At 45.4% G+C, this 17701-nt stretch overlaps 1 protein-coding gene across 1 annotated transcript; it reads left to right on the forward strand.

The window, feature by feature from the left end:
• The first annotated feature begins 2231 nt into the window (after positions 1-2231).
• On the forward strand, positions 2232-17244 carry SEC11C (SEC11 homolog C, signal peptidase complex subunit). The gene is made up of 6 exons (XM_019463889.2): positions 2232-2419; positions 9326-9435; positions 12386-12535; positions 14523-14642; positions 16352-16409; positions 17047-17244. The coding sequence occupies exons 1-6, from the start codon at positions 2333-2335 to the stop codon at positions 17098-17100; spliced, it is 579 nt and encodes a 192-aa protein (XP_019319434.1). The 5' UTR covers positions 2232-2332; the 3' UTR covers positions 17101-17244.
• Positions 17245-17701: the final 457 nt, after the last annotated feature.

A 17701-nucleotide genomic window follows, 5' to 3' on the forward strand; every position in this document is an offset into this window, starting at 1 on the left:
TCTAAACTAGAGTGCATACCTTTGATTACGTCCTATGTCGTTCACCTCTTACTCCGTATGATAATCATGTCTGTACATATACAGCTTTGGCTGGATTTAAGAACTGTGTCTTCCTCACCTCTGGGTTCCTAGTGCTCAATGGAACAGACAAATCAGTGGGTAAGAGAGTGAACCGATTGTCGTATAGGCGATCTCTTAAAGGTTTCTTTCTGATTATGCCACATGATAGAAGGGAGGGTGTATGGGATCGGCCTGTGTTTAGGTGATTTCATTCGGAAAATTAGTATGCCTATTTCTCCATGGAAGAAGGAAAAGAAAGCAATATTACATTTTGGTTTAAGATATGCAGCAAATCCAAGGCAACTCCAGAATCAACACCTAGGCAGAAGAATGCTTGATTTCTGGCACGAAACTAGATCTCCCCAGATCCTGGCAGCAGGGCTTACGGTAATTCAATTCTGCTCCTTTTCCTCGGTCTTTGGAAGAAATAAGCTACTGGGAGCTCAGACTCTGTACTTGATATCACAGAACTGCCAGAGATAGAGAATGAAGAGCTGAGAACAGAGACAAAGCGACAAAAGCCCCAGTCAGGGGGTGGGGTTGGAGACTTCGGGGCGGCTTAGTGGTACTTCGAGACCTCACTTACTTTAATGACTTCCTTTGTAAGAACAAGACAAACAGACAAAACCGAGGGCCCAGTAGCATCAGGAGTTGATTCCCGAGGGATCTCCAAGATCACACTTGTCACAACCATATCACACGGAGGGAATGCTGAGCGTGGATGCTGAGCGTGGACCCTGCCCTTGGGCAGGATGTCCGGTCAGGTGTCACAGCCTCTGCTTTATCTCCTTCTTCAAAGGGCCTCTTTCCCTGTTTTTGAGAGCCTAGTGTTAAGGCCATTCCTACAGCAAGGTGGCAGGGAATGACCGTGAACCACACAATATCTGCTAAACCCAAACTAAATATATTTCCAACTCATCTTCTCCTTAGCTGGATCCTCAAAATGCTCCTGTCCTTCCAACATGAAGTATGGTGGAGGGGAGATTGGAATGCAAAGAAACAAGACTCAACCAACAGCGATTCAAATATCTTGCTTTTGAAAATTTTACAAAACTATATGACCATTTTTTTTCTCCACGTCCTTCGAAAGGGCCTTTGCGAGCGAGCGAAGGGTCCCAGAGTTTACCTTTCATTCGCTTTATAGTGAGTTAGCTTCTAGGATATTTTAAACTACAACCTGCTCCCTTCCCCCAGAGCCCTTTACCCCTCTTACCTGCCTTTCTTATTTCTTCTATAGCACCACTGCCCTCTAGATACTATATAATTCACTTATTTATTATATCGACTTCTGCTAGAATGTAAGCTTCATAAGGGCAGGGATCTTTGCTTGTTTTGTTCACTGATGTTTCTCAAGTGCCTAGCACAGGGCCAGGTGCATAGTTGATGCTTCAAAAAGATTTGCGAATAAACGAATGAAATAAATACTGCATAATTGAGTCAATGAATGATCTAACTAATCTAGGATCGGGACAGCAGTAATCCAGGATTTGGAAATTGTAAAATTTGAGTTCTAATCCAGACTCTGACCCATTATCATATAGACTTTCTGGGCCTCTGTTTCCTCGTGTACAAAATTAGGTGGTTATTTACTCATTCAAGTAACATTTAGCGCAACACAACTACGGTCAAAAGGATACAAAGATGCTTCCTTGCATTCAGAATCCTACCACTTCTTACAGAGCACAGAACTCCAAGGTTTTAAAAATCCCGCCTCTTCCAAGCCCCGCCCACTCGCCTGGCCTTTCTTTAGGCTCCTCCCCGATTCAGCACTGCCGGCCGCCAGTGCAGAGGCCCCGCCTCCGCCTGGCGCAGTCATCCAATGGCTAAGGTACACGGTTAGGTGAGTGCCAGGGAGCTTTAGGTGTCCTTTTGGCGCCTGACCAGAGTCTTGGGGAATTCAGTTCCTCTTGAATAGTCACTTCCCCGAGTTGTCTCTGCGATATGCAGGATCACTCTCTTTTCCAAGTTCGCTCCGAAGGGTCGGACAAGGCTCCCGAGTCCCATCGCTGCCCTCCCCAGGAGCTCTGGGCCTTCACTGGACGAGCCTCTCGCCCCGCGGCATTCTGGGAGTGGTAGTTTTCTTCTTCCCAGTTCCTTCCCGGCGGCCCGCTGGCTAAGACGCGCGGGACTACCACCCCCAGACGCCCGAGCGAGTCGCCAGTCACGTGGCCCGCAAGGCCGAGGGGCTGGTGGGCGGGGGCCGGGCCGGTGCTCCGCAGCTGTCTGTGGCACCCGGAGCTGGCGGGCCGTGTCGGCCCCTGGAGAGCCCGCCATGGTGCGCGCGGGCGCCGTGGGCACGCATCTCCCGGCCTCCGGCTTGGACATCTTCGGGGACCTGAGGAAGATGAACAAGCGCCAGGTAAGGGAGACCCGCGCTGGGGGCGCGCCCGGGAGCAAGAAAAGGCTGCGACTGCGGGAAGTCGGGGCTCCCTGGGTAGGGCTCGGGCAAGGACAGCGCCCCGCGCCCCCAGGCTCCCCCACCCGGCTCTCAGAGGCCCTGGGTTCAAGTCCGCGCAAACCTACGTGTGGGCACGGGTGTACGCTTTCCTGCGCTGACCCGAGCGCAGTGAGGGGAGTGTGGCCAGGAAGGGGAAGAGGATAGAAATCTAGTCCCGTGGATGTCAAATGTGGTGGAGAAAGCGAGAGATGACTCGGCCGTGAGTGACAGCTGTCTGCACGTTGTTTGAAGGGCCACCCCCTGGAGGAGGGAATAGACTTCTCTGTGAGGCTCTCGAGGCCTGACATCCAGAAGAAGGCTGCCTGAGGGGAGAAGGGGCGGAAAGGCAGGCGAAAGGAAAGAACTTTCTGGCAGTGGGAACTGTCCAGTGCTGCCTCCCGAAGTAATTGCTTCGCACTCTGGGAAGTGTTTTGCCCACCGTGCGTCGGGACTAAACAAAGCTCCTTGTGCCTGGCGATCTCACTGGTGGTGCTCAATCATTTTAGACTGATGCAGTGTTCCAGAACTCTTCGCTAATCTCCGACTCTGTCATCTGGCTGCACCTTGAATATAGGAGGCAGTTAGCGTGGGGCCCCTGGGCAGCTGGGGTTGACTTTTCGCTCTTCTGTGACTTCGGAGGAAAACTTCCTTCTTGCTCTCTCCTTAGTCAGCTCCTTGGCCAGCATCGCTGCCTTTGAGTCTTCAATATAAGGCGAGAGTGAGGGACTGGAAAGGAGGCCCTCTCAGCCAGGAAAAACGCCACAGCCTAAGCTTCTAGAGAGAGAATTTAGGGGACCTGTAGGGCACGTTAGAGCCTAATGGATCCTAATTCTTCTATTGATACTAACAATAAACTATGCTAAGAAAAATGGAACCATCCTATTGGTAATTTTGATTGTCTTTGAAAATGGTATAAATTCTCATGATTTTGAGACATCCTGTCATTTTTGCCACTATATTGAGGAGTCGGGCGATGCCTGTGGCATGGCACAACGTATTCCTGTGGACATATGGTTTGTTATGTTTTTTCCCAAATAGAATTACATACTACTGCGGTGGCGGGAGAGTTTGGTGACTTGAACTTCATGAACTGTGTCTAGAACCTGGTTGTTTCTAGGTGTGCCTAGCTGGTGAGCCCTTGGGAGTTTCTGTGATTAAGAGAAGTTGTGGCAGTGATTGTCAACAGCTTGAAAAACCAACAGCTAATTCCCTGAGCACCGATGCTGTTCCCAAGAACCTCCAGAAAAGGGAGCTTTATTTAAAAATCTAGACTTAATTGGCTAGCGTTTTTAAATGTCTCTAAAACTGGTACTGATTGCGGGTGGCTATAATCGCAGACGATCAGAGAAGGCCTTCTGACGAATGTATCAATTCCTAAACTAGTTTGCTTTTTGAAAAATCTGTATATTCCCTCTCTCAGTGATTAGGCCTGTTGGCTCTTGCATTGTCTATGTTTTGCTAGTTTTCTCATTAAAATTCAGAGGCTCAAATCTGCTGCCTCGTGGTACTTTTTTCCCCCCTCTCCTTTTAAGCTTTGTCCTTTTGTTTCTTTTTCTTTTCCCCTCCAAAATGGCATTCTCTGACACCTTGTCAGGCATGCATGCCCCAGCAGTCTTGGAAGTGGGACCCCCTTTCTCTGCTGCCCCAGCTTGCTCTAAAGTAAGGCAAGAGCCACATGCAAAAACAAGGATTCTTTGTTTCTGCAGTGAGGAACAGAGGAAGGAAGAAATACAGCGGCTGGCATTTCTGCTGCTTTGTGGGCCAGAATCTCTGGTCCGGAATGTTTGTTTAAAACTCTCAGACATTAGCTATTTCATTTTTGGTTGACAAAGACTGAGTGTGGGCTTGCTTCTAAACTTTGCTGGGGTTGTGAATTGCCAAGCGTATAAAATTGGTAGGCGAAGACGAATTAATAGGCACCAGTGAAACGTGGTGGCAGATTCTGTTAGATCCCAGTTTGTCAGCAGTTCAATCCAAATTGTGTCTCTAGATTCTAGGATTTCAATCCTAGACTTGGATTAGCTAGTCTCTTAAAAGTAGGGTGTTGAAGTATGATCTGTGGTTTTGCAACCAGCTTGATTATTAGGTTTTTGTATAATCGGTCGTTTCTTTAGCAAATCGATGTCTTGCTCAAAGGAAGTTTTTTTTTGGGGGGGGGGGATTTGATTTTACTTCCCCATGATGAATTTTGCAAGCACAGAAAATCATACTGGAAAAGATATTCTTAGTACCGGGTCTTTATAACATAAGTGGCGAGGATTTACACTTTGCTTTTATCAGGGTGGAGACTGATGGTTTGAAAACTGGTCTACAAATGACAATTTCTGTTTAAAATGGTGGCTTGTGGCTTTCCCGGGCAGACCTGCAATTCATAACGAAACAACATTTACTTATCAAACCCTTCAAGGCAGAGTGGGTGGAGAAGTTTCTGAATGTGAGCTACAGTGAACCACTTCTGCTTGAGACCAAGGTGCCCTGCAAGGCCGATTTTACTTTGGAAGCAACAATTTAATGTATTACAGCCCGACACCTTAACCATATCTGCTTGGCAGTCCAGTCTCCTTATTTGCACTTCTGGGAATTTACTGAGAGTTTCATAATTTACTATTGACATAGTAGACAAAGAGGATTTTTTAAAATATATATAAAGTTTTTATTTACTTATTTTGAGAGGGAGGGGGAGAGAGAGAGAGAGAGAGAGAGAATTCCCAAGCAGGCTCTGCGCTCAGAGTGCAGTGCCTGATGCAGGGTTCAAAACCATGAACCATGAGATCATGACCTGAGCGGAAACCAAGGGTCAGACACTTAACCGACTGAGCCACCCAGGTGCTCTGCCAAAGAGTTTTTTTTTTTTTTTTTTTTTTTTTTTAAATATGGTGTGTAACTTTAATTTTGAATTCGATTTACCTTCTTTTCGACTGTTACATCAAAACGTCTTCGTGGGCATTTTCATCCATTTTTACGTTTCCACTCTCAGTTGTTTCCTTCATAACCACCTACAATGACATAACTTCACAGACATATACTCATAACAATAGGAACTCGGCTTTTCCCACCCACTGCCATGTGAGATTGGGTTTTCCTGTTTTGTCACGCTCTTCAAAGTAATTATTTTAATGGCCATATAATATTCTGTCAAATCCCTTGAAACATTTATTTTCCCCAGACTTGGGAATTCTTCCAGGCCCATCACTATTTTAAAGCATAGAGAAGAGTTTAAGAGAAGAAAATTCAGCCATGAATTCCACCATGCTAAGATGGCCTCTGCCAGCACTTGAGGGCGTCTTCTTGTGTTTGTCTGACAAACTGTTGTAGTTTGTGGAGATTCTCCTGCAGCCCACGTACACTTTGGTTTTAAATAGTGCAGTAGCTTGCCTTTATTTACGCCATCGTTTCTCTGCTGTTGCTCCTCTATTTCCTTCTCTCTGTTACTAGAACTGGGACCGTGACGCATATCTGTCTGCCTTTATTGTACACTGAGTTCCTAGAAGGAGGATTATTGGGCTGAAAGTAACCTTGTGATACTGATGCCAGATTGCTGTCACCATGATCGTATCCACATGGCACATCACACATGTCCGTATCGCGCCACAGTGTACCCTGGGCAAGCACTGAGTATTAGCATTAAGAACAAAAAAAAACCCAGGGTGCCCTGGGTGGCTCAGTCGGTTAAGTGTCCGACTTTGGCTCAGGTCATGATCTCACGGTTCGTGAGTTCGAGCCCCACATGGGGCTCTGTGCTGACAGCTCAGAGCCTGGAAGCTGCTTCGGATTCTGTGTCTCCCTCACTCTCTGCCCCTCACCCATTTGTCCTCTCTCTCTCTCTCTCTCTCTCCCCCCCCCCCGCCTCAAAATAATAAACATTAAAAAAATTTAAAAACAAAAAAACAAAAAAAAACCCCACCCAAACTTGAAATTTTCTAGGCATAAAAAAAGGGGAGGGGGGAAGCAGCATTTGGTTTGAACACTTCAAGTGTTTATTCGCTGCTGTATTTCTTCTTTGGAAAATTAATGGTCTTAAGCTTTTACCTCTTTTTGTTGTTGTTGGGATTTTAGTGTTTTTCTTACTACTAGTTTGTTTGTACCCACTGTGTATTAAAGATATTTATTTTCCCACTTTTTATTCAACACATTGAGTACTTACTCTTTGCCAGACCTGTATGGAACAAGATACAGCTGTGAAGAAGTCCAAAATGACCCTTGCGTTTGTGGAACTTACAGTCTAACGTGAAAGACACATCAGAAATGATATGTATATCGGGCGCCTGGGTGGGTCAGTCGTTAAACATCTGACTTCCGCTCAGGTCATGATCTCACAGTTCACGAGTTTAAGTCCCACACTGGGTGAGCTTGAGCCCCACTTTGGGTGAACACAAGCCCGCTTCAGGTAAAAACACAAGCCCCGGGTGAACCCCACTTCTCTCTCTTTCTCTCTCTCTTCTCTTTCTCTCTCTCTCTGCTCCTCACTTGTGCCCTCTCTCTTTCTAAAAAAAAAAAAAATGATGTGTATAATTACAATAGTGATGGATGGCATAAAGAAGTACAGGATGCAGTGAGACTGTGTAAAAGTTTTATTAGAACGCGGCCATATTCATTCTTTTCCATATCGTCTTTAGTTTCTTTCTCACTACAGTGGCAGAGCTGAGTGACTTCAACAGAGACCCTATGGCTTGTAAACCTGAAACACTTATTATCTGGCCACTTGCAGAAAAAGTTTGCCGACTCCTAGCCTAGTGGGTCAGGAAAGGCTTCCCTGGGGAGCCGATGTCGAAAGCAGGATTTAAGATGAGCAGGCATTAGGTGTGCTGAGGAGTCTGGGGAGAGAGCCTCTGGCCAGAGGAAGTAGCCAGGTGAGGTCCTGGAGTGGATAGGAGCGTGTGCTCTCCGAAGCGCGGACAGGTGCCACTAGAGCACCCACAGTGCAGTGAGCTTCACCAGCCGAAGCTAGGGATTCGGGGATGTACCAGACAGGGCGTAAGAGACCGTATTTATCCTCAGAGCAGTGGCACACAGTTCAAGGGATGCGGTCGGAGCAGGGCATAGAGATGACCAGATGGCCAGAGGCGCCTCTGAAAATGAGTACGGGCCGTAACAGGGAGAAGGCACCGGAAGAGGTGTGCGTGGATGTCGGGAGGCTGGTCAGCAGGCTCTTGCAGTTGCCCAGGGGGCGACGTTGGTGACTTGGATGAGAGCGCAGCCAGTGGGAATCGAGAGATTGGAACAGGGTCCAGAAGTATTTAGAAAGTAGAATGTGTAGAGCGAATGGGTGGGTCGGTGGGGGGTGGCCCCTGAAAGAACAAGAGTCCTGCCACGTAGGTGACTCCACAGGTGTATGCGGGCAGGTAGAGGGGGGGTCATTGAATCAGAGACGTGGGGATTGAGCAGTTTCAGTTCCACGTGTGTTGCCAAAAGTGGTTGGTTCAGGTGGGGGAAGGAGGTCTTTAGAAATGAGGATGTCTAGGGACTGAGACCCTAGAGTATTGGGTAGGCCGTCCACGTGGCTCGTCGGGTCACCCAAGACTGGGGTCGTGAGGAGGAAGATAGAGGCAGGTACTGGAGTAAGGAGCCAGCCTGGAGGCCCTGAAGGGAAATGCCCTGAAGGACTTACATTTCGAGTAGTAGTAGGCACAGTGACTTCTGTCCTTAAAGCCTCTTGGAAGACCGGAGACGTCTGGCCCAACAATTCAGCTACGGCCGGAAGGGTGTTGGGATGTGGGCAGGTGTTGCTTTTCCCCTGTCGTCGCCAGGGGCTGGTGGGTGTGGCAGGCGGCTGTCAGCAAGGAAGAGCCTTGAGCTTCAGCAGGACAAGCCGGGCGGATATTAACTCAGTGGTCTAAGGTGGGACGAGGCCAGCTTCGAACTCGATATTGTCTTGAGTGGCTTTCTGCCTGTGTTCTTAACCAGATATCATTTACTTTTTAAAACGTTTATGGAAAATGTAAACTTCCAGGTGTTTAAAGTTTTTGTTCACTTTGAAATGTAATTTCAGATGCAGAACAGCCTCATTGCTAGGTGCTAGAGGACTCTGAAGCCTCACGTGGGGCCTCCTTGGCCAGGGCGCCAAGGGGTGGTTCTAGGCTCTGTGCCAGGCTCTCACATCAGACGTGCCCTCTCTCTGCCAGAGCGGTAGGCCCTCGGGGTAGAACTTGAGTAACAGACTCTTTTTTTTTTAATTTGCATCCAAGTTAGGTAGCATATAGTGCATCAGTGATTTCAGGAGTAGATTCCTTAGTGCCCCTTCCCCATTTAGCCCATCCCCCCACCCACAACCCCTCCAGTAACCCTCTGTTTGTTCTCCGTATTTAAGAGTCTCTTATGTTTTTGTTCCGCTCCCTGTTTTTATATTATTTTTGCTTCCCTTCCCTTGTGTTCATCTGTTTTGTATCTTAAAGTCCTCCTATGAGTGAAGTCATATGATATTTGTCCTTCTTTAATTTCGCTTAGCATAATACCCTCCAGTTCCATCCAAGTAGTTGCGAATTTGAGCAAGGGACTCTTCAAGGTTGAGGGTTCTGGGAAATCCCAGAGAGGTAAGTTGAGTCTTACCGAGGCTTTAATAAAGTGGGTCCCGTGGATTGTTCTGGTTTGTTGTTGCTGTTGTTTTCTCTCTTTTCTCTCATTGAAAGAGAAACAATAAATGGAAGGCTAATTCCACGGACAAAAGTTGAAATGCTACCTAAGTTTGTAGTTTGCGTGACTTAGTTTAATGTCCTAAAATAAACACAGCTTCGTTTGTTTGTTTGTTTAAAAACCAGCTCATCCCCAGCTTAGGGCTAGTGAATATAATTCCATTGGTTTTCACTTGGGGTTTGGCCTTTTTCGTTCCAGCTCTATTACCAGGTATTAAACTTCGCCATGATCGTGTCTTCTGCGCTTATGATCTGGAAAGGCTTGATCGTCCTCACCGGCAGCGAGAGCCCGATCGTGGTGGTGCTGAGGTAGGTTCTGCAGGCTGTCACGCTGCCGCCTTGTCACAGAGGAGCGGCGTCGCCTTGAGTGAAAGCCTGCAAGGCAACCAAGACTGGGGGTTTTGGTTGGATAAAGTGTTAGAATTTTCCGCTGATACCTCTTTTCATTGTTTCTCACTTTTGGTGACAAATCTTGTCTTTCTCAACAGACATTTTAGAGCTTTTATCGTGTTGATACTAATGCTCCAGTGCAATATATTTGCTTTTGTATTTTAATGCTTTAATCTGCCTAAAATAACAATCATATGATATTAATGCATTAATTGATTTTGAAACATAAGTAATTTAAAGCCATTACTTGGTTTTCTTTGTACCAAGCAGACAGGGAAGTGTATATCCCCAGTGCCTAGCGGAGTGTGCTGTATTTTTTCAAGCCTCTTCTGCAATACTGGTGTAGGTGCCTACTCTCTTGAGACTCTTACTCTTATAAAGCCCAGGAGGTTAAATTTAGAAAAGTTAATACTTTAATTCACTTCGTATAGCCGTAAAGTCAGGCAAGGGGGAAAATTTAATCAGTTTGAAATTAAATAACCGTATTTGGGAGTCCTTACGTACCTCAAGATGCTCTCTGTCCGTGTGTCTTAGACCATTGAGCCTTACTGTGGGTGGGAATGGAGGCTGTTATTTTTTTAAAAATTTTTTTAAATGTTTTATTTATGTTTGAGAGAGAGAGCTCGAGTGAGAGAGGGAGACATAGAATCCAAGGCAGGCTCCAAGCTCTGAGCTGTCATCACAGAGCCTGACACGGGGCTCAGACTCGTGAACCGTGAGATCGTGACCTGAGCCGAAGTCGGACGCTTAACCGACTGAGCCACCCAGGCGCCCCTGGAGCCCGTTTGTTTTATGAGTGGGGTCACCACCGGCCAGTGCAAGAGCCAAGGTCAGCACACAGGGTTCTTGGCTTCCAGACCAGCGCCCTTTCCCTCCCCTGCTACCTGCTACCACATCGTGGGGCTTCGGCCATGGCCCTGGCTTCAGCAGGCTGCCCCTGTGTGGCCGGCCAAGGGGCCTACTTCTAGAGGTACACTGCTTCCATAAATGTAGGAGCCTTCGGATAGCAAACGGGATCCCAATTCACTGGTTTTCACACTGCGCTCTAGGACTGGCCCGGGGGGCCAGTGGATAGGTTAGGAGGGAGAATGGGATCAAGTGTGTGGATTCTAGACACCTCAGCCTTGCTTTAGTCATGACAGCTCCATTTTTATGTATTATAGGTGGTGATGCTTCCTCGTAAGATTTCGTTTGAGGGAAGGGTTTTAAGGCTTTTTTTTTTTTTTCCTAAATAGAAATGAAAAAACCTCAAATTTAGATGGGCCTTCTCACTTAACAGATAAAGAGCCTGAGGCCCACCAGAGGCCAAGCCACTTGTGTCTTACAGTTGCTCTTGGCAGAGCCAAAATTAGATCCCAGGTGTTCTGGTTTTCCTTAAATCACACAGACACAGTCGTACAAAGAAATTGTTGTAACATTGCAGTATCTGGGGACTTTTTTTTCTTTTTAAAGCCTCCTTTATAGTACTAAAGCACTCTGGTTTGTCAGCATAAACTATTGACATCATGAGAAATGTGTGACCTTGGGGAACATTGACCTTTGGCGAATCCCTGGCCCATGAGGAAAGCAAGTGTAGTTGATAATAGTGAAACATTTCAAAGAAGTGCTTTCCTCATGGGCCGTGATAACGGCTTTTGGTGGCAAATGGTACTCTTGCTGCCTCTGAGATTCGTCCGGAAGGTTTTTCTAGCTGTAGTTCTTAATTGTTTTCTCTTTCTCTCCCTCTCAGTCATTTATATTTCTAGCACTCTCTCTGTTTTTTTATTCATTTCCTGTTAGATCTGTTACCATACTCAGCTGTCATTGGTTTAACTTAAAAATAAATGCATCAGCAGGTACTTAGTGACAGGCCGGTCCCTGCTGCATCTCTCCTTGCTGATCTGCATTCATTGACAAGCTTAAGGTGTTCCAGTGCAGGGAGGGACAGGAGGGTCAACTTCTTGAGCTGCACCTGTTATGAACCCACGTTTTCCTTTAAAGCACCCCATTTCTTCACCAGTCTGGCTCTTCCTGTCCCATCCTGCCCTCAGCAGACTCGCTGGTTTTTGATTGTATGGCCCCTATGTTGCTATGTTTTTAGGTCTTATTTATTTTCTCATGCGTGAAGACAAAGCATGAGCATATGTAAAATGAATTGTGTTTTGATGATTTCAGCTTCTGCTAGATTACAATTTACTTTGACTCCATCGACGATTTTTGGCATGGGTTTAAACCGGTACCGTGTGGGATTATTTATTGACCTCCACATCAGAAACAGTCAACATTTGTTAGAATTGGGCTCCCTATAGAGTATGGTCTAAACGATGATCCTGCAGGAGCCCAAAGACTTGGGTTCGAATTCTGTCCCAACCCTCAGCTTGGTTTTCGGATAGATCGCCCTCCTAAGACATTCGTTTGTTGGTTTCTCTTCCTTGAGTGGCAATGCCATGTCCTAGGTGCTGCGGATGAACCACAAAATGCAAGAATCGCCCTAGAGTATCAACGAGCTTTCAGGGTCTGCAGTTCCGAATGAAAATAGTAATGTCTTTGTGGATGTAGGACTGTTTTTTAAGGCTAAAACTTGGCAGCTTTTACTTCAAAGAGTTCACGTTACACTTGGTTCTTTTCTCTACCTAATACAAAGTACAGAGGGGCCTGCTACTATCCTTTTCATACTTGAATCTAAGAAGAAATCCTTTCCTTTCTCACTCAGTGTCGTCACCGCGAGCAGTCAGAAGGAAACCACAGTGACTTGTTTCACAGGTCCTAGATACGTGACGACGGAAGTTGAGACTGTCACCGATATGTTTATTATTGTATTTTTCGTGAATTGAAACGTTTCCCTTGGGAGCCCAGGCTAATTGGGACGTGATTTTGTGTCTCTTCCCAGTGGCAGCATGGAGCCGGCCTTTCACAGGGGCGACCTTCTATTCCTGACAAACTTCCGAGAAGACCCTATTAGAGCTGGTGAAATCGTGGTCTTTAAAGTCGAAGGACGAGACATTCCAATAGTTCACAGAGTAATCAAAGTTCATGAAAAGTAAGGAGGCTTTCCTTCTTTTTGCTGTTGTTTGGTGAATTTTGGTAGCCGGTTTTATTTGTTTTCTTTTTTATATATCTTTATTTATTTTTTCATTAGCACTGATTGTTATCAAACTTTTATTTATTTGTTTTTTCATTTGTTCCCCCCCCCCCAGGTCTTTATTTAAATTCCTGTTAGTTAACGTGCAGTGTAATATTAGTTTCAGGTGTAGAATTTAGTAATTCAGTTTTGGCAGCCGGTTTAATGGCTGATTAGAAGTGGCAGAAACTCTGGATTATGTTCCTAGACCCGCCGTTCACTAATTGGGTGACTTTGGACCTGCTACCTCGCCCAGCCTGTAGGATGGGGCTGATAACATTACCATTTCCCACCGTGACTCACGGGACGATTATGAGAACCAGACGAACAGGTGTCTCCTGAGGCCTCGGAAACTTAAACTGCTGTGTGACGTAAGGTGAACCTACTGTAGCCTAACACTTATTTGAAGGAGGCTCAGAGAGACTCCAGTCCCACCGCAGCCGAGGATGATCTTGACAGGACTGTCTTCTGACACGCAGAGAGCCGCCTGTTTCCCTGTGCCACTTTGGACCGAGTGGCACGCTCTCAGCGGTCACCCTAGCCCTGGACGGACGCAGACGCCTTTTCCGGCTCATCCCGTGGCGCGGGCAGCGCGTGTCCTGTGCCGGTTCTCCCCCGACGGATGCGCTTCCTTTCCTTGACATGCCAGCGGTGGCCTCTGAAGACATGCTTGGGAAACTAGAAGCTTCTATCTCAAATGTACTAAGTTCTCACGGGAGAGTACAGTATCAGGGGAATAGAGAGTATTAGTGGAAACGTTACATTTTATATACTCGGCTACTCATTTACCTTTACGCAGCTTAGTGTAGCATTTCCACCTGCCTGAGTTATGGAGTTGCACTTAGATGTGTGTGCTTGTGGTTTTAAAAGAACAGAGCCTTTCTCATCTTCTCGTCGCGCGTGGACGTGGGGGGACGTGCACACGGCTAGTGCAACTATCCGAACGCTTCCGGTATTAGGTTCCCATGCCACTCCCTGCTTCCAGGCGTTCCCCGAAGACCTTGATAAAGAAGTTGAAAGAGAACTTATTCAAAGTGGAGGAAATAATGATGATTTTCTAGAATTTGCATGAGTTGTGAGAGAGGCCGCGTGGATTTTTATCCTCTTGATTTCCTTTATCACCACAGCTGCAAATCAGCTTGCTGCCTTTGGCATGGCTTCAAATCTTTGTGGGCTTTCAGTATTTTATCTAATTATAATGGGACATTTTTTTCATTTGTTTTATTGGAAGAAGACCCTCTTTAGAGCTCTGTAATGCTATAATGTTGTGTTTCTAGTGAGAGGGCCGTGTAAGCATCGGTTTGGAGTGTTTAAAATGATTCCCACATGTCTCTTTAACACGCTGGTTTTATGCCATTTGTGATTCCTGTTTCTCTGCAAACCAGATTTTATACCACTTTGCTCAGTGGTGAAGGAGATAATGCATTAACATTCTACATTTGGCGAGGAAAAGTAAGTTTGAGGAGGGGTAAGGGCACACTGGGGTTTGAATTACCTTGCGCTCAAATCTCTGTGATCCGGGACCAAGTTCGTGTCCAGAGTGAAGCGGAATATAATCCGCGGTGACACGCTGGTCTTTGCGGACTAAGAAAGTGAAAGCAGTTGCTGGAAGCTCATCGTTGCCCTGCCGGGACCCTTGCGCTTTGCCATGCTTTTTGGTTGGCAGGAAAGCTTGGGCGTTTTAGAACTTGAGGCTGCAGAAACGCCAGTAGATTCGTGCTTTAGTCGGATGGTTGTAGTCGGATGGTTCTCTGTAAGCCATCCCCTCAGACCAAGAGAGATCAAGTTCTCGCGGAATGCTCGTCCGATTGCCCGCAGCAGACCGTCAAGTGCAGGGTAAACTAAGTGCTTTCTAACGATGCCGTGCTGAAAATCGTTTTTGAAAAGTCATTATTTTGCTTTCTAGAGATAACGGAGACATCAAATTTTTGACTAAAGGAGATAATAACGAAGTTGACGACAGAGGCCTGTACAAAGAGGGCCAAAACTGGCTCGAAAAGAAGGACGTGGTGGGAAGAGCCAGAGGGTGAGCATTAACCTTTAAGTTACATAAAGGCTTCGGGAACCAGAAAAATAGAAACAAACTAAATGTACGGGCTAAAGAGAATCACTCGTTACAAACAGTCTATGTCGGGAGAGTTGCGAGTAGTCTGAGTTGTGCTCCGTGTATGGGGTCCACGGTGTAAATACAGCTCAGAACTAAGGACCGAAAATCTAAAACTGAGTTCAAGTATATTGGCTGCATCATCGGTTTAATCCTGTTTTTGAAAGCAATCGCCCCGTAGAGGTTAGGTGTTTGTGGTTTTAAATAGCAACTGCAAGAGACCCTCCCAGAGATAACCACTGTGGAACACTGTTCCCTGCACCTCGTACAGATGCGTGTGCATATATAATACGTGACTTTACATAGGAGGATTTTATTTTGTTTCTTTACCCAACATGAAGTTAGAAATTGGTTGCTGTGTCAAATCTACATCCAGGTAGTTTTAAATGGCTACGTACCGTTGTTCCCCTGAGAATCACAAAATCACAGCTTACGTACCCAGTCCTTTCCTGGGGCGACACATTTAGGTTATTTCCTGTTTTTCACTGCCCAAAACAGTTAGGTGATAAATCTTGTAATATTCATCCTTGCATAATTGCGCCAGCAGTGAGTTCTGCTTCTGACACAGCAGAGCGTGTATCCTCTTACTAAAGAAACAAAAAAGGCAATTTTTCCCCTCTCTTGGTGACCCTTTTCTATGTTTAACCCTTGTTAGAAGTGTCTTTTTTGTTGTTGTTGTTGTCGTTAATCTTCTCTAAATCCCATGAGCTGTCGGAGGCTGGAGAACACTGGTTCCCCTTTTCTAAGATTCAGCTCTACTAATCAGATTGTGATTTGAGGTCTCTTTCTGCTCCTTTTCTCCCTCGGCTCACCTTTTAACTATCTTACACCGCTGCGTTGCACCTTGAGTATCTGTGGGGAGATGGGAGTGACTTCCAGCTGGTCAGTCCTCGACTTGTCCTGTCCTGGGGACAGGCTGTGTATAAAGGGGAGGTTGGAGCTGCTGACTTACATAAGATTGGAGGGTACCCATGTGTTAACCGCGTTTCCCGTGACTGAGGGGAGACTTGGGTCACACTGATTACATATTGACATTAATTTTGTCAGCAGAGTCATTGGCTGGCTTATGCCCCGGACCTTCGGTGTCTGGGAGCATGGTCACATGTGGGTATCAATTATGGGATTCACATCTGTGTTCACTGCCCAGCGAACGTGTTTGTTATATCTGAAAAGCCCTGTGAAGTGAAAATGATGATGTTCTTTCCGTTGCAGACTGATTCTCCGTGTACTTTGAAAGCTTTCTCTAACAGCGGTCTTTATATAGGCTATCTGAATGTTACTTCTCCCCTGAAAAAATTAAGAACCAGCTTGATGAAAGTTGTCAGTTCCATTTGTACAAGCAGCTTAACTAATTATTTTAATTCTGTTACGGTGAATGCAGCAAGCACAGGCAAGTGGCATCTCTAGTTGAAATCATGTGCCTGCTTAAAAAATGGTCCTGGCTGTTAGTTGTGTTGCTTTTGATTAATAAAGCCTTTTGAGGCAGGAGTGACTATTAATCTTACAGCCCCAATCAGTGCTATTCCCAAGGAAGATTTGTTTCCTAAGGCTGATTTAGAGTATTTTTAAATGTTGCTGTCATCGTATTGCAAGCAGTTTTTATATTTCTGGCTTTTCATCCCACAATTTAGGTTTTTACCGTACGTTGGTATGGTCACCATAATAATGAATGACTATCCAAAATTCAAGGTAGGAATTTGTGTGTATGTCTGAATTAAATATATATATATATACACATATATATACATATACGTATATAGGCGCTTTTACACGTGCAGTTGTAAAGATGCAGTCTGTTTAAAATGTTTTCCTTGTTATTCTGTTTTGCAGAGTATTTGTATTGAACTACAAATTGACATAACCATTTAAATTATCAACATTTAAATTAGTTATTTAAAATAATTACTTTCATCTTTTATGTTCGTGGTGTATTCTAAAATGGCACCTATATATTCATTGCTTTTTATCATGAAAACCTTTAAACATACCAAAAAAAAAAAAAAAAGCGATACAATAGACTCAGTAACGCTGATCTCCCTACTTCAATAAAAATGGTGTCGACGTTTTTTTTTTAACAACCACTCGAAGAACAATAGGACATGGACGCAAGAGTGAGCAGTGGATTAGCTGTGTTTGTTGGGTGCTTGATCCTTGGTCCATCAATATACTGGGGGCTTTTTAAACCATAGCAGGGCAGGCATGAGAGAAGAGGTCACCTTTTGATTCCGTCCCCAGCCTAGTATTGAGCGGACTTCAGCTGAATACAGTTATAGAGCAAACTTACTTGTAGACCTCCCAGTAATTTTCCACTGTGTTTTCTTTCCAGTACGCTCTCTTGGCTGTAATGGGTGCATACGTGTTACTAAAACGCGAATCCTAAGATGAGAAGTTCCTGGCACCAGATTGAAATGAATTCTGTCGCAAAAGAGAAAAACTAATATATTTGAAATGTTCCACTTTCTGTATAAAAGGAAACAATGTGGAGACATTTTTGTCTTGTCCAAATAAATGATTCATCAGGAAAGACTGTTTTCTTTTGTGGGCTCTGGTCTGAATCTGCCCAGTCTCTGTGGCCCTCGTCGTAGTCACTCTAAACCAAGCACGGGGGTCTGTGCCACTTCAGGAGTCAGGCGGGCCATTGCTGGACCTGCTGGTGGCGACAGCGCACAAGCCACATGGTGTAGTTGTAATGTCTGGGTTTCGGAAGTAAAATTCTTCACATCACGTGACATTTCCGAGGGAAACACACAGGCCCTCAAAAGCAAGTGATTTCTCGTTTACTAAAGTATATTCCGATCAGGGAATAAAGTCTAAAACCTTTTTAAGAGGAAAGAGGTGACCTGCTTTGTTTTGTGGTGCGATCTATCTTGAGATGGTTGGATAAATTATTGGAACGGTGCTTTTCGTAAATTATGAAAACAGTGAGGACTCCTTTGAAAACTTACAAAAGGTACAGACGTGTAAAAGGAGCTCATCCCTTT

The sequence above is a fragment of the Panthera pardus genome, unplaced genomic scaffold (genome assembly GCF_024362965.1).
Source record: "Panthera pardus isolate Hobbes unplaced genomic scaffold, ASM2436296v1 HiC_scaffold_15, whole genome shotgun sequence".
Taxonomy (NCBI): Eukaryota; Metazoa; Chordata; class Mammalia; order Carnivora; family Felidae; genus Panthera; species Panthera pardus.